This window comes from Rhinatrema bivittatum, chromosome 2 (assembly GCF_901001135.1).
Source record: "Rhinatrema bivittatum chromosome 2, aRhiBiv1.1, whole genome shotgun sequence".
Taxonomy (NCBI): Eukaryota; Metazoa; Chordata; class Amphibia; order Gymnophiona; family Rhinatrematidae; genus Rhinatrema; species Rhinatrema bivittatum.
The window spans coordinates 461,024,132-461,038,059 of NC_042616.1; the positions used below are offsets into that span (position 1 = coordinate 461,024,132).

General features: G+C 43.4%; 1 protein-coding gene across 2 annotated transcripts in view; it reads right to left on the reverse strand.

The window, feature by feature from the left end:
• ARHGDIB (Rho GDP dissociation inhibitor beta) overlaps positions 1–13,928 on the reverse strand; it is a 38,503-nt gene that overhangs the window by 12,950 nt on the left and 11,625 nt on the right. The window contains exons 2-3 of one of the 2 annotated variants that reach the window (XM_029590478.1): positions 7,661–7,844; positions 7,451–7,534 (exon numbers count right to left, since the gene is read on the reverse strand). In XM_029590478.1, coding sequence (XP_029446338.1) covers positions 7,451–7,534; positions 7,661–7,838 — 262 coding nt within the window. In that variant the 5' untranslated portion in view covers positions 7,839–7,844. Of the gene's footprint in view, positions 1–7,450; positions 7,535–7,660; positions 7,893–13,928 lie in introns of both variants that reach the window. The other variant, XM_029590477.1, reaches the window with a different exon arrangement.

Sequence of the window (13,928 nt, forward strand, 5' to 3'; positions counted from 1 at the left end):
TTCTCAACCTTTTTTCTGTCGGGACACACCTGTTAGGTAGTTCCCCACATGCCTAACATGCTGAACACATGATAGTCACAGGGCTAACCCCATCCCACCCCCAACCCTCAGTAAAGGGTATAAAACAGAACTAGAACATTCCCTGTAACACTCACCATACAAAAAAGATATTCTATTGTTATCTCAATAACAGCAACACAAACTCCTTCTACTACCAGGTGCAATAGCCCTACTTATAAAAAGACAGCAGTTCACCACCAATGCATGTCCAATTGAGAAAACACAACAAATAAAATGAGGTATTTTATGTGCCTACATGCAGGTTAAATATCTCACCTCGGTCATACACACAAGATTGACCTTTACCAAGTACAGAAAGACCACAAATTACAAATATCGGGACAGAAACTGGAATGAAAACCCAAAAAATCCACTCTGCATGCAGTACAAAACTGGAGAAATGGAAACAGAAATATAGCACCTAACATAGTACCAGGATCTACAATAACACGCACAAAGTTACACCTGCATTATAGCAGCCACTCAAATGGAACAACCCTACCTATAAAAAGGCAACACTAAAAATATTATACCAGGCCCTAAACACCAATACACCTCCAGTTAGGGAAACAGAAAATGTCAAGCAGTTATAAGATTCCCACACAGAAATAATTGTAAAACTATATGAATAAATGTTTCAAAATAACTGATGAACAGAACATCTAACAATTAAAATCTCTTAAAAATATTTAAAATTCTTCAAACACCAATAAAATATTTCCAAACAGCAGACACATCACATAACACTCAATAATTAAAATGGCAGTCAATCCAGAACTTAAAAAGTCACCTTTACTTACCCTCTCCAGCAGTTCTCCCACTCCTTTCCCTTGCAGGCCATACCAGAAGCAGCACTAGCTGCTGAAGCTGTCCTCACGGTCCTCTTCCATAGGGACCACAACCAGTCTCTTCTCTCTTTCTCTCATACACACACACACACACACACACACACACACACACACACACACACACACACACATCAGTCACATTGGGCACTGGGATATTTTAAAACTACATAGGGTGTTTAATGTGAAACCATTGTTTGCCTTTTCAAGGGCTACAAATTTGAGAGATACTCTTGTGCATGCAGCAGTGTATCTAGAAACAGAGAGGGAAGGTGGTGTAAAGGGATACAGCCCTTGTGGCCAGTGTAATGTCTGTCCTCAATCAGCCCAAAGTGAGGAGGTAATGTTGGAAAATGGATGCACTTTCAAGTTATGTATAAAAACCACTTGTGAGTCTGAAAATGTGGTATATCTCATTTGGTGCCCTGTGATTTAAAGTACATTGGTAAAACAGTTAGAAAATTGAAAATTCAAATACAGGAGCACATGAATTGCATCAGGTGCAACCGTGTAGAAGCGCCCCTTGTTCAGCATTGGGTGGAAGCAGGTCATGTGGTAGAGGATTTGAGCAATTACTCCTGAGAATTAGAGGAGGTGATGTGAATAAACTATTATTAAAAAAAGAACAAAGATATATATTTGAATGGAATACTGTGACTCCAAGAGGCCTCAACAAAGAGGTTGAGTGGGGGGTGTTTAATTAGAATTTGGAAGTCCATTTTTGTTTATTCATGTATAAGCCCTGTAAGTGGTAGATATGGGCAGGGTTTTCAATCAGGTAGGGTATGGTTTGGTGATCATAGTTAGGACAAAGTGGAGACGAGGTTCTAAGGGACATAGAAAAGCATCATTGGAATAGTAAAATTCATTGGTAAGAGGGGTTGTTTAGATGAGGTTGTGATGCTTTGGGCCACAATTAGGTCCATCTTGTCAATGATTTACAAGTGGAAGGTAGTTGTTAAGTTCTCAACCAGGTCGGATTGGTCCTGCCATCATAGCAAAGATACAGCGGGGATGGGTTTCAAAGTAACAATATAAACAAAATGTGTCCCAAAAATGTTTATAGAAACCATGATAGGTAGGAACTCGGTGAAATTTCATATATCATTCAATATATCATTAAAATGAAAGGGATACTGCGCGTTGGTGATGTTACAACGTAGGGGGAAGGTGGGGGAGGGGGGTGGTGGTTTGCGGCTTTTTAAAGCTGTGATATTGCGGTGAAGCTCACAGCCGCAAAAAGAACTCATAATGTTTGACGTGGGTAAGTTTCGGGACAGGTTTGGGGTGGATGTCGTTGACATGTATAGTAAAACTGTTTGAATATCCATATTTATTAACAGACTTCGTGCCGTTAGTTGAACGTTCATGACTGAGACGTTTTGAATGGAAGTCTGTATAACATCAGCAGTTTGCAATTTAAGTTGCTAAAAAAGCCCATGAGTGCCAACGAGCCGGTTAAACTCTGAAGTTGGTTTGGAGTACAATCTCGAAGCTGTTTCAGGATAAAGTTTTTGAGTTTAAAGGGTCCCCTGATGCAGGCGGCAGGACGGCCGCCAAAACGCCATGGCGTTGGGCAGGTTGTAACGTATACCACTGATGAACTGCATTATAGTGTAACTGATAGTGTGGCGTATTCTGATGTTGCAAAACATTTGGAATGGAGTAAGCATAAAATACGCACGTGGAGCTATTGCCATTTACCTTCCAAAGAACATTCGCAATCAAAATTGACGAGACTTCATTAAGAATTGAATTGAAGTACAATATGAAGTGGGGTTGACCCGCATTTTATGAGATGTTTTGATTTAGTATATTAATGCTTTGATTTAGTATATTAATGTTACAGGGGTAAAAAAAGGTGTTTGGAGATTCTCCGTTTAAAGCATACACTTATGTGATAGATATTGTGATGTCTATTGATACTGATTTTGTATAAGTTAATATTTTAAAGTGGGGCATTTGGGGCATGTAGTGTGAATGGGATATGTATGTGTGGGGGTTGAATGATGGTTGATGAAATACTTTTTGAAATGTATTTAAGGGAACATTTACAAAAATGATAGAAAATAATTTTGAATAAATAAATGACAAAGATTTTATCTTGAATATAGAGGTTTCAATATACAGTGATGTGGTGAGCATTAATGTTATGGCCTGTTGTTGATTCATTAGTTGTATAAACACGAAACAGGTTCTAGTGCGGTTTCATTTGGAATTGTATGCTCAGATATACACCATACAGAAGCACCCTCTCTGTCTCACATACACACCGCACACACACAGAAGCAACCTCCCTCTCATATACACACCACACAAATACCACACTGGCCTCCAGCTGAACAGCTCGTCTTTGGCCTCATTGGCCTGGTCTCAGGCAGCAATGATCAGCTGCTCCGATTTGGCCCTTCTGGCTTGCTCTCTGGTGGCAGCCAGCCAGCCGCCCCTGGTCTCAGGCAGCAATGGTCAGCGGCTCCGATCTTTGGCCCTTCTGGTTTGCTCTCTGGTGGCAGCCAGCCGCACCGGTCTTTGTTTCTTCGACCCTGCCGGCCTAGTCTCTGGTGGTGGCCAGCCGTGCCGGTCTTCACTTCTTTGGCCCCACTGGCTTGGTCTCCAGTGGTTGCCAGCAGCTCTGTTCTTCGGGTCTTTGGCCCCACCGGCCTGGTCTGCGCTGTGGCTAGCAGCTCCTGTCTTTGGTCCCACCGGTTGCGGGTAGCACGCGACACACCTGCTGGTGCGTGGCGACACACTGGTGTGTCAGGACACACCGGTTTGAGAATTGCTGTATTAGGAAAACAGATCAAGCCAAGCTGCTATAGATCACTACTCTGAACCTGTTCGTTAGCAGAATATCTCACCTCGATCACATGCAGAACACAGACAGAACCTCAGCAAATAAAGGATAATGAGACCATAAAGAATAAAAAAAATTGCAGACAAAAACTGAACTGGAAACCGCAACAAGTCAGACTTTGTATGCGGTGCAACAATGGAAAAAAAGAAACATCTACATTCCTCATTAAACATTAAATACAATCAAGAAATATAAAACATCAACCATAATAATAAAAAGAATAACTATGTCAAATCAGCTGATGAATAGAACATCATCCAATAATTAAATATGGATATAAAAATGTTAAAAAATTATCAAACACCAATAAAATATTTCAAAAAGCAAACATATTATATCCAATAATTAAAACTAATAGGGATATTTAAAAATTCTCCCACTTTCCATATCTGGGAACTTTAGATTTCCAGTCATCCTGAGATTGTCAGAAATTGGAGGAAGATGCACAACCTTGAAACTCTCAGTCTTGCTATCACACACACAGGTATGTTCTCTATCTCTCTCACACACATACATAAAAGCACTTTCACACACAGGCATGCTCACTCTCTCTCACATACATACTCTCTCACGCACATGAGTACTCTCTCTGACACACACACACAGGCATTCTTTCTCACATAAACAGATACACACACACTCAAGCACTCTCACTCTCAATCACACATACAAAGGCACAGACACTCTCTCCACACAGATGCACACAGACTCACACAGGCACAGACACTCTCTCCACATGCACACACACACACACACACACACACACATACACAGGCACAGACACTCTCTACACATACACACACATATACACAGGCACAGACACTCTCTCCACACTCACACACACACACACACACAGGCACAGACAGACACTCTCTCCATACACACACAGGCACATTCTCCACACACACACACACACACACAGGCAGAGACACTATCTCCATACATTCACAGGCACGCTCTTCTCACACAAGCGCACACACACACACACACACACACACACACACATACACAGGCACAGACACTATCTCGGATCTCCAGACATACACACTTGCACACACACAGACTCTCTCAAACAGACACACAGGCACTGACACACACACAGAGTCACTCTTTATCACTGTTACACACAGATGCTCTGTCTCACACACTCAGAGGCACTCTCATTCTCTCTTATGCACACACAGGCACTTTCAAACTCACACTCCAATGTATTCCCATGGGTCTTTAAGGTATGTACGCTTTTCCTCCACAAATGCTGCAAAATGTCCCCCCCTCTTTTAAATGCCTTTGTTAACATGTTTTATTTGTTCAATGTAAAGCGCCATGTCTGGCGCCTGTTTGCGTTACAATGTGAACCGATATGATATCCTGGATGAATGTCGGTATATAAAAATTTTAAATAAATAAATAAATAAATAAATAAGACATGGCCACCTCATGGTGCTATGCCATGGTAAACCGATGTAGGTGATTTCAGAACATTTTGCATTCACACACTTAGCAGTCGCTGAATGCCATGAGCTTTCAAATAAGATTCTGAACTCAAAACTGACAACCAGGATTGTGTGACATTGCAATTTTGATGGATACCTTGGGACCCTGATTTACTAAGTGAACTTTATTCAATTCATTCTTGGTTGGCCTGGCCTGTATTAAAAGTCAGCTACTGCTCAGAACACATACAATTGTGCATAGAGAGTGCAAGAGACAGGAAGACAGTGTAATGGGTAGAGGAGAAGAGGGCAGGACAGAGAAGGCATTAGCCAGTCAAGGCCTGGAGAGAGTAGGTGAGCCTCTTATCTAAGACAGAGGTTGCCACTTGGCTTCATGTCATAAGGAACAGAATAATTCAGTCTTGGTTTATCCTGGTGCATGCAGGGAGATATAGTTCCGATTGACCATTGATTTGCCTAAGAAAAGGAAAACAGCAAGTCCCTGCTTGCAGTGGGGTAAAACCTGGACTGGATTAGGCTGTTACTTATGACATGGTGGCAACCAGAGTCCAAGGAAACCTGTGGCCAGGTTCATTTTCTTGCAGCTCATGCATCAAGTTCCTCCAGTGAGGCGATTACAAGAAATTGGAGCTAGTACATCTGGTGGGCCTCTCAGATTGATAGGAAGTGGTGAACAAAAAGCAGGAAGTGTTTTCTCTTCTGAGCGAGCTCTGCTTTTCTCCCAGCAACAGGCAGGTCCATATAAGGTTAGAATCTGAAGCATCTCTGCCTTGCACAAAACCGCACTGGCAGGCCTGGAGTTGAAATGCAACAGCATTTGCCTACAGCAGATCCAGTTTCTTAATGATGCTGAGGAAGACAGGGTGCGGGCCTGCTCTCAGCAATGTTGTCATGGTCTGGACTGCTATTTTGGTATCACAGATACCTGGGTCAGATTGGACCAGGACAAAACACAAGAGTTATTGAGGTTAACAGACAACAGGAGACTGAAAGCTGAACTCTGCTGTCATAAGGCAGCTGATCAGTTGACTTTTTGACATTATACAGCAGTGGCTTTTTTCCTTCAGGTATTTCCAAAACCAGAACAAATTTCGAGGGATCTAGACTAGTAAATGGTAGTAACTTGGGTAGAATGCCCTGGGTAAAAAGTTGTCCTTATCACAGTGGCTTTCACAGTGAGCATATTTTTAGCTGGATTATAAAGAAGCATATCTGGTGTGTGTGTGTGTGTGTGTGCATTTGCATTAGGTTAAGGAAGTAAACAGTGCATGTACATTTGTATTTTTAAAGACTTCACTTGCTATCATACCCCTAATCCACCACCTGTAGAAATAGCAGGTGCAAAATATGTAGTTTCTTTGCATGTGCGTACTGGTACCTCATTTTCAAAGGAAAAGTACCCTACCAGGGTACTTTCTCCTACAGAGGTTTGGCTACAAGATACTTGTGCACGAAAGTGCATGCATACTTTGCAGCTATGATGGCTACTGAAAATTTACCTGCAAAGTGGGTTTTGCGTGTTTTTATGTTTATAGAAAGCAATGTTCAGATCTTCCTGTGCAATAGGGCTTGAGGCCCAGATATCCCTTTATACTAAAGACAAGTTAGCTAGTTGTGCTGTCATTAATACACACAGCATTGTCACATCTGACCAGATGTGCATAGCCATTGTGCCAGAAAATACAGAAAAGTGGAGGAGGAAAGGAGAATACTATGGGTACAAGTGACTGAACTTCATCAGGCATAAAAGAGATAGGGTAAATATATACTAGTAGCCCATAGCTCAGGACTGAGTTACACTGGCAGAACTGTATATGTGGGTGTCAGTACTGAAATAGCAGGGGCTACCGTAGGACAGGATTGAGGTGCATAGGCAGAAATGTGTGGAAGCTAAAAAAGGCAGGAACAGGACTAGTGCTTCCATTAGACAATCTAGGCAGTCACCTAGAGGACCCACATTTTGGGGATGGCAAAATCCCATCAGTGTGAAGCCCAGGGTGGTGCTGTGCCAGAGCCAGTGTCATCAAAGAAGGGAGTGTTATGCTGAAGCCACTGTCTCCAGTAAGAGGGAGTGCTGTGCTGGAGCAGCCACCAATAAATACATTTGGAGTGGGGGAGGGAACATATGGCCAAAAGTTCAGCCAGGGCACCAAATATTCATGCACCAGTTTTCCTGGGCAGGAATGTGATCAATGTGGGAGGTGTTGATATCAAGAGAGAGAGAGGTTCCTACATACCAGTAAGGTCCATGGTGATTGGTCCAGGAGCAGAGTCACACATCAGGGTAAGCCGGGTGACTACCACGTTTGGCAGTGTTGGATCTGATGGAAAGAAAGTGATTAAAAAGTAATCGTAAAAGTAAACTTATATGCCAAAATCTAAGAAATGATTGTGGAAAGGGTTGGGAAGTTCCCTGGGGTCTTCCTCTCTAGGTACAGTGCCACTACCTTTTACTATGGTTACGTCTCCAAGCAGAGATTTCTTGTACTTGGCCAGACTCTCATCATCTTTGTCCAGTTCCTGGATTTCTTGCAGGGATTTCTGGGGTGGTGGCTTGTAGTTCAGTTTTCTATCCAGCTCATCATCTTCTTCCACAGTGTGGGCTTCTGGCTCGTTTTCTGACATCCTGATCTGTACCAGGGATACAGAGAGGATGGATGGATGGAGTGGGAGAGAGAACTATATAATTCAACAAATAATGGAAAAAAAAAAGAAAATTAAAGTGGGAAGAAAGAGGAATGAATAGATGGAAAGGAAAGCATGAAAGCTAGGGAAGAAACGTGAAGACTAGAGTAAAAGAAAAGGAGAGACAGAATGAGAAGGGAGGAGGAGGAAGAGGAGTGAATGAGAGACAGAAGTCGGAAGATGGAGAGAGCAGAAGGGAAGATGAGGAAGAGGGCGGGGTAGGAAAGAGGGAAAGGGAAGGCGAATATAGAGTGAGATGGAGGAAGGCATCCAACTATCATGAAATCTGGGATCTTGGAAGTATTTCTACAAATTGTGCATGCACGCTGTTAGATGGGACAGGAAACGAGAGGAAACAATAAACAAACTGGAAGTAACTTAATGCAAAGTGAAAAGGATCACTTGAAGTATTTTTAGACTAGATGGTAGAGCTTTTTAGCAGGGATACTGAACCTTTCATAAAAAAACCAAATGCTTGTTTTATTTATTTATTTGTTTGTTTTTTTAATGATCAGTTTGGAGCCAGGCAGGTGTTGGGCAAACAGTGCTTTATGGACAAGCAAATGATCCCGAGCTGCACGCCTTAATGTGCGGAGCTCATAAAGGAATGCAGCAAAGAATCAAAATGCAGCGACTTGCATTTTATTTCTTTTCTTGCTGTGCGGAGTTCTCCGCAGGGAAGACCAAGGCATGTGTGATACCTGTTTCATGTCGCTCTGGCAAACCAAAGCAAAGAAAACAACGTGCTGCCCCCCCCCTTCCCCCTTCATTAAAAAAAGTCTGCAGGCAAAAAAAAAAAAAAAAATCACCAAAACTACATTTATGACACTGAATTTGTCATGGTCCCAGGCCCAGAAGGTTCCCTTTTGTTACTATGTACCTTCTGCTTATGAGACCTGCATTCATAACGCAACCTTGGCACATTTTGAAATTAATATCTGGAGATAGCCAAGTAACCATTAACCATCACCAAACAAATCTCTTCTGCAGGGCATTTCTTACAATGCGCCGACACAACCCGCACCACACCCCCCATCATAATTTTGAGAAATCCGATCGGCTCTCAATACAGTGGAGACATCAACTATATAAACTTGTAAAACATTTAAACAGAATTAAGAAAGAGGACAGGGCCATTATATAGACCCGGCTATCAGTGGGGTTATAGCCCTTTAGTCCTCACCTTAATAAGCATTTGGTTCTCCATGCCAAATGTTACTTCCTTTTTACTTAACATTTTTAGGTTCTTAATAACACACACATATAAAATATATATATATATATATATATATATATATATATATATATATATATATATATATATAAATCTTATATATATTCTGTCTTTAGTAACACTTCAGAATGGACTGCATTCAGGTACTGTAGGTATTTCCTTATCTGCAGACAGCTTGCAATGTAAGGGGCTAATTTTTAAAACCCAGCACGTGCCAAAATGGGCTGATATGCGCGTGGCCGGGCCGTGCTCGCAGCCACATGCGTATCCTCCAGTAAGCGCACGGTTTTTTTTAAAGGGACAGGCTAGGGTGGGGCATGGGCTGGCTGGGATAGCGCCATTAGGCGCTGCTCTACTGAAGCACATGTCGGCAGCTGGCGGGCGCATGCAACTTACTGCTGCTCCATCGAACAGGTAAGTTAAAAAACAAAACAAAACAAAACTAGCTAGAAGGGTTTTAGGGGTTGGGGAGGAGAGTGGAAAAGGCAGGCAGGGTAGGTAGGGGGTTAGGGGACTGGGGAAGGCCCTATTGCATCGCCGCACGCTTTTTAAGAAAATTCTCCCCCTTGCACGAATGAGTCATCACCCGCACGGCAGCGGATTTTATAACATGCTCGCGTCAGCAACACTGTGACCTGACCTTGAGGCCAATTCCTGATGGTGGGGCCTCGGCCTGGGCCCAGGCCTGATGCTGTGACCCAACTCAGAGGTCAGGACCTGATGCCGGGGCCTCAGCCTGGACTCAGGCCCAGGCCTAGGCCTGATGCTGCAACCTGACCTGACCCGGAGGCTGGGCCTCGATGTCAGGGCTTTGGCCTGGCTGCGACCTGATCCATAGGCCAGGCCCTGACAGCGGAGCCTCAGCCTGAGCCCAGGCCAGATGCCATGACCGGAAGGCTGGGTCCCGACGCCAGGGACTCAGCCAGAGCCAGGGGCCAGGCCCAATGCTGCGACCTGACTCGGAGACCAGGTCCTGATGCCAGGACCTTGGCCTGAACCCAGAAGCCAGGCCTGATGCTGCAACCCGACTTAGAGGCCGGATCCTGATGCCGGAACCTCGGGCCAAAGACAGGCCCGATACCACGACCCGACCCAGAGCCTGGGTCCTGATGTCAGAACCTCAGCGTAGGCCAGGTGCCACAACGCGACCTGAAGGGCAGGCCACGACCCCACTTGGAGGCCGATGGCTTGGATTTGATCTACCATGGCCTCGGCCCTGCAAGTCTTGGGGCTTCGGCCTAGTCCAACCTAGACAATCCCCATCGGACCGAGTAAGTGGTGGCCAGGATCCCACCTGGCCCTGGCATTTTTCCAGGAGGGTTTTTGTTTTTTGGCAGGTTTTTTTTTTTTTATATGCTTGATTCTTTTTTTCACATGACTGAAATGAATCAAGCAATCCACGAACTGAAATTCATGGGGAAAAAAATTCCTGAAAACAAATCACACATTCCTACTGGGAGTCACGTTTCCAGCATTAAGGAGGCATAAGTTAAGCCAGCATCATCCTGTCTGTATTGGGGTGTGTGTCTGTGTAATAGGTAATGCCATTATTAGCATGGAATTTCCATGCAAGGGTGCAAATGTAACTGCATGCCTTTTGTACACTAACCTCCTTGCTGCATTGGCAGTAAAATTTGTGCAGAAAACATATTCACATAACTGAGCATTAAAGGAAACTGTGCCAAGTGCATAGCCTTTAATTTTGTATCTGAGGCAATGAAGGGTGAAGTGACTTGCCTAAGGTCACAAGGAGCATCAGCAGAATTTGAATTCTGGCTGTTCTAACCAATAGGCTACTCCTCCACATAGCCATCTCTGTATATCATGTAATTTTTAGGTGGTTTATAACATGTATATACATATGTACATACCTTAATTTTTAAAATTACCCTAGAGATACGTTTTCTAGTAGTGGAACAGTCCAACTGCCATTCTGCTGCACATGCCAGGTCCACACCAGTTGGGTGTTGGAGGCCATATCAGTCAAGTGAGTGATCTTTTTAACTTCACAACCCCTGGACCTTTTTTAATGTTGAAAGGAAAACCAACCAAGCAGTTGGGTAGTGTTGACACCTTTCTACAACAAACACAAGACCCCTTCTTGAGACCTGAATATACAACATAAGGAATCTTAATAGGTAGTGACACCTTTTATTGGTCCAACACAAGAATAATGAAAAAAATGGTATAGTTAGCACAGGAATCCCTTTATTTAGCTTTTCTTTCTTTTTATCAGGAGTTTTAATCTTCTAGCTGTGGCTGTGGTCTTGCCACTTTTGACTTGCCAACGGGGTTGGGTGGCAAGGTGCTATCTCCTCTCCCCCCTTACTATACGGTTTTTCAGTCAAAGCCAGAAAACACAGAAGTGACCATCCTCGTGACTCGGACCTTCAGTTGATCTAACCCAAAAGGCTGAGACATATACTAGAGCATTTTATAATTATTGTTATGTTGGGCCAATAAAACATTATCACTGCCTACAAAGAATCTAGCATTCCCTCTGGCACCGGTGCGGTTACTGGCGGCTAGAGCTGTGTATTCTGGCGTGATGTGATTTACATCATATTTAGAATGCAGTACACCGTAGGATAGGGAGCCGCATAAAACAGTTGGATGTGCGACTCCTTGCCTGTTCTCATCCCCCTGCTGCATTGTAACATGGTCCGTGCTCCTCGGTGTTTACCGTTCCTGTGTAATAGCAGAGGCAGGTCGATGATCATCGGCAATGAGATAACAAGAAGCAGATAAGCTCCCACTGGTAGGTGGATTCCGTGAAACACTTAAATGTGACCAGAAGTCCTTGGAAACCATGACTGGGATGCCAGATTCCAGGCCCCCTGTGCAGGTTTGTTCCCTGGCTTACTGGCAGCCCTGAGCTCAGCTGCAATGTTTCTTAACAGCCCAGGGTCGGTGAGATTTCATCAGAAGAGCCTCTGACAGGAAGCAGAAGAACAACTCAGCAACCTGTAGTTGCCAGTGAAAACAGGAAAGAGCTTCTCTCCCTCATTCATTTCTTTCCCTCCGCCTGCTGCTCTCTCTTTGACTCCCATTTTAATTTCCATTCTTTCCTCCTTTTCTCTCAATCCATTCTCCTGCTCTTCTCTTTTCTCTCTGTCTGTCCTTGATTCTCTTTGGCTCTCTTCTGGCATTAATTTTGTTACGCAGGACACAACTGTCCGTGGAATGCTGAAATACCAGGGGTGCAGGACCCTTCCACAAAGCCCCTAGCATTTCTTGGAACCTGCGTTCCAGGGACATTCAAGCCTCCCCCCCCCCCCCCCCCCCCCACCCCATGAATCCCCTGCTGTGTGTTGGCAGATGCATACTTGTACCATGCAGGAAGGCTCAACGCCTCTAAACTGTCCTAATTTCATGACAAGCTTGTTACAGGCACATGCAGCCCCTTGCTATTTCATGGCATCCATATTGCAAACCCATTCGACCCTCCTATAAGCTGCAAAAGCAATGCCAAATATTCTGCATATCATAAAAAGGAACCATCCGCTTAGCACTGCCTCTCTGCAGGAGAGGATGAGCAAAGCCACTCGTGATCAGCTCAAGGTAACAGGGCTCTGACCTGTAGGCTTTGTGGGGCAGAGGAGTGCTTTAAAATTTTGAGAGGTAAGATTGAAATACAAATGTGTGGCCTCTTTGGTACATTTAAAAAAAATAAATTAAAAATTGGAAAGAAGGGGGCTCCTCTTTCAGATGAGAGGTAGGCAAGCGGGAGGCCTGCAAATGATCTTAAAGATTTTGATCCAACATTTCCAGCACCTCAGACTGGCAGCTCTGCTGTTATTTTCTGGTTAGACATTTTTGTGGGAATATTGAGGTCTTTTTACAAATTCCTTTTGGTGTTGCTAAGGTTTCCAGATGGCTGCAGGTTATCAGGTACAGGCTGAGTCAATCCCTTGCTTGGAGAGCTGACAGGGGAGGTAAAACCAGGACTGTCTCATGTGGTCCCTGATGATCTGGAGCCATCTGGTATCCCTAGTGATTGAGGTGATCCTGAATCTCTGGCAAGCTAGGCATTTACAATGTTTTGGTTCTTTTTCAGATTCTCCTTATCTAAAAGCCTCTTTTTAGAATAGATGAAACATTACAGGAAAAGCAGCATCTTCAGCATAAATTGGTATTAAACAAAATGCAAATGATCCCTTTGCTTCCTTTTGTGTGTGTGTGTGCAGCTATGAAGTTGTATACTTTTTTTTTCTAACCAGCTTCTTCTAAGGCCATTTGAGAATGTAGATGATAAACATTCAGAAAGATATGTGTAGTTCATTTTTTTATTTTTGCTTTTTCACTTGTCCTTAATTTGCGAGGTCACTGGGAGATGAAGTGATTTGCTGAAGGTCACACTGTATTGGATAGTGACAATGGTTGCAGCAGCACCCGGGTCTTTCAGGCTTTCTAGCTGAGTGTTCAACACTGGGTCCTGCAGCTAGCCCCGGCTGAACAATTCCTATGACATGGAGGCCCTGCTGCAGAATGTAGATGAGATAATGGGCTTCATAACCAGATTACCACTGCGGGAACTCTTCACTATTTAACCTCTGAATTTGTTTACACTTTTTGGGGGTTTTTTTTATGTGACCTGGCAAACTTTTAAATTCTTTTATTTTAATATTCATTTGCAAGCTTAACATTATGGTGATATAATAAAGATATATTACGTAGGTTTTGAGCACACAGTATAAGATAATATACAGTTTGTACAGTTGTGGAAATAAAATGCCTTGAAAATATTTATTCAAGTGCAAGTATTTTGCATAATTCATGTAGCAGTTAAAATTGGA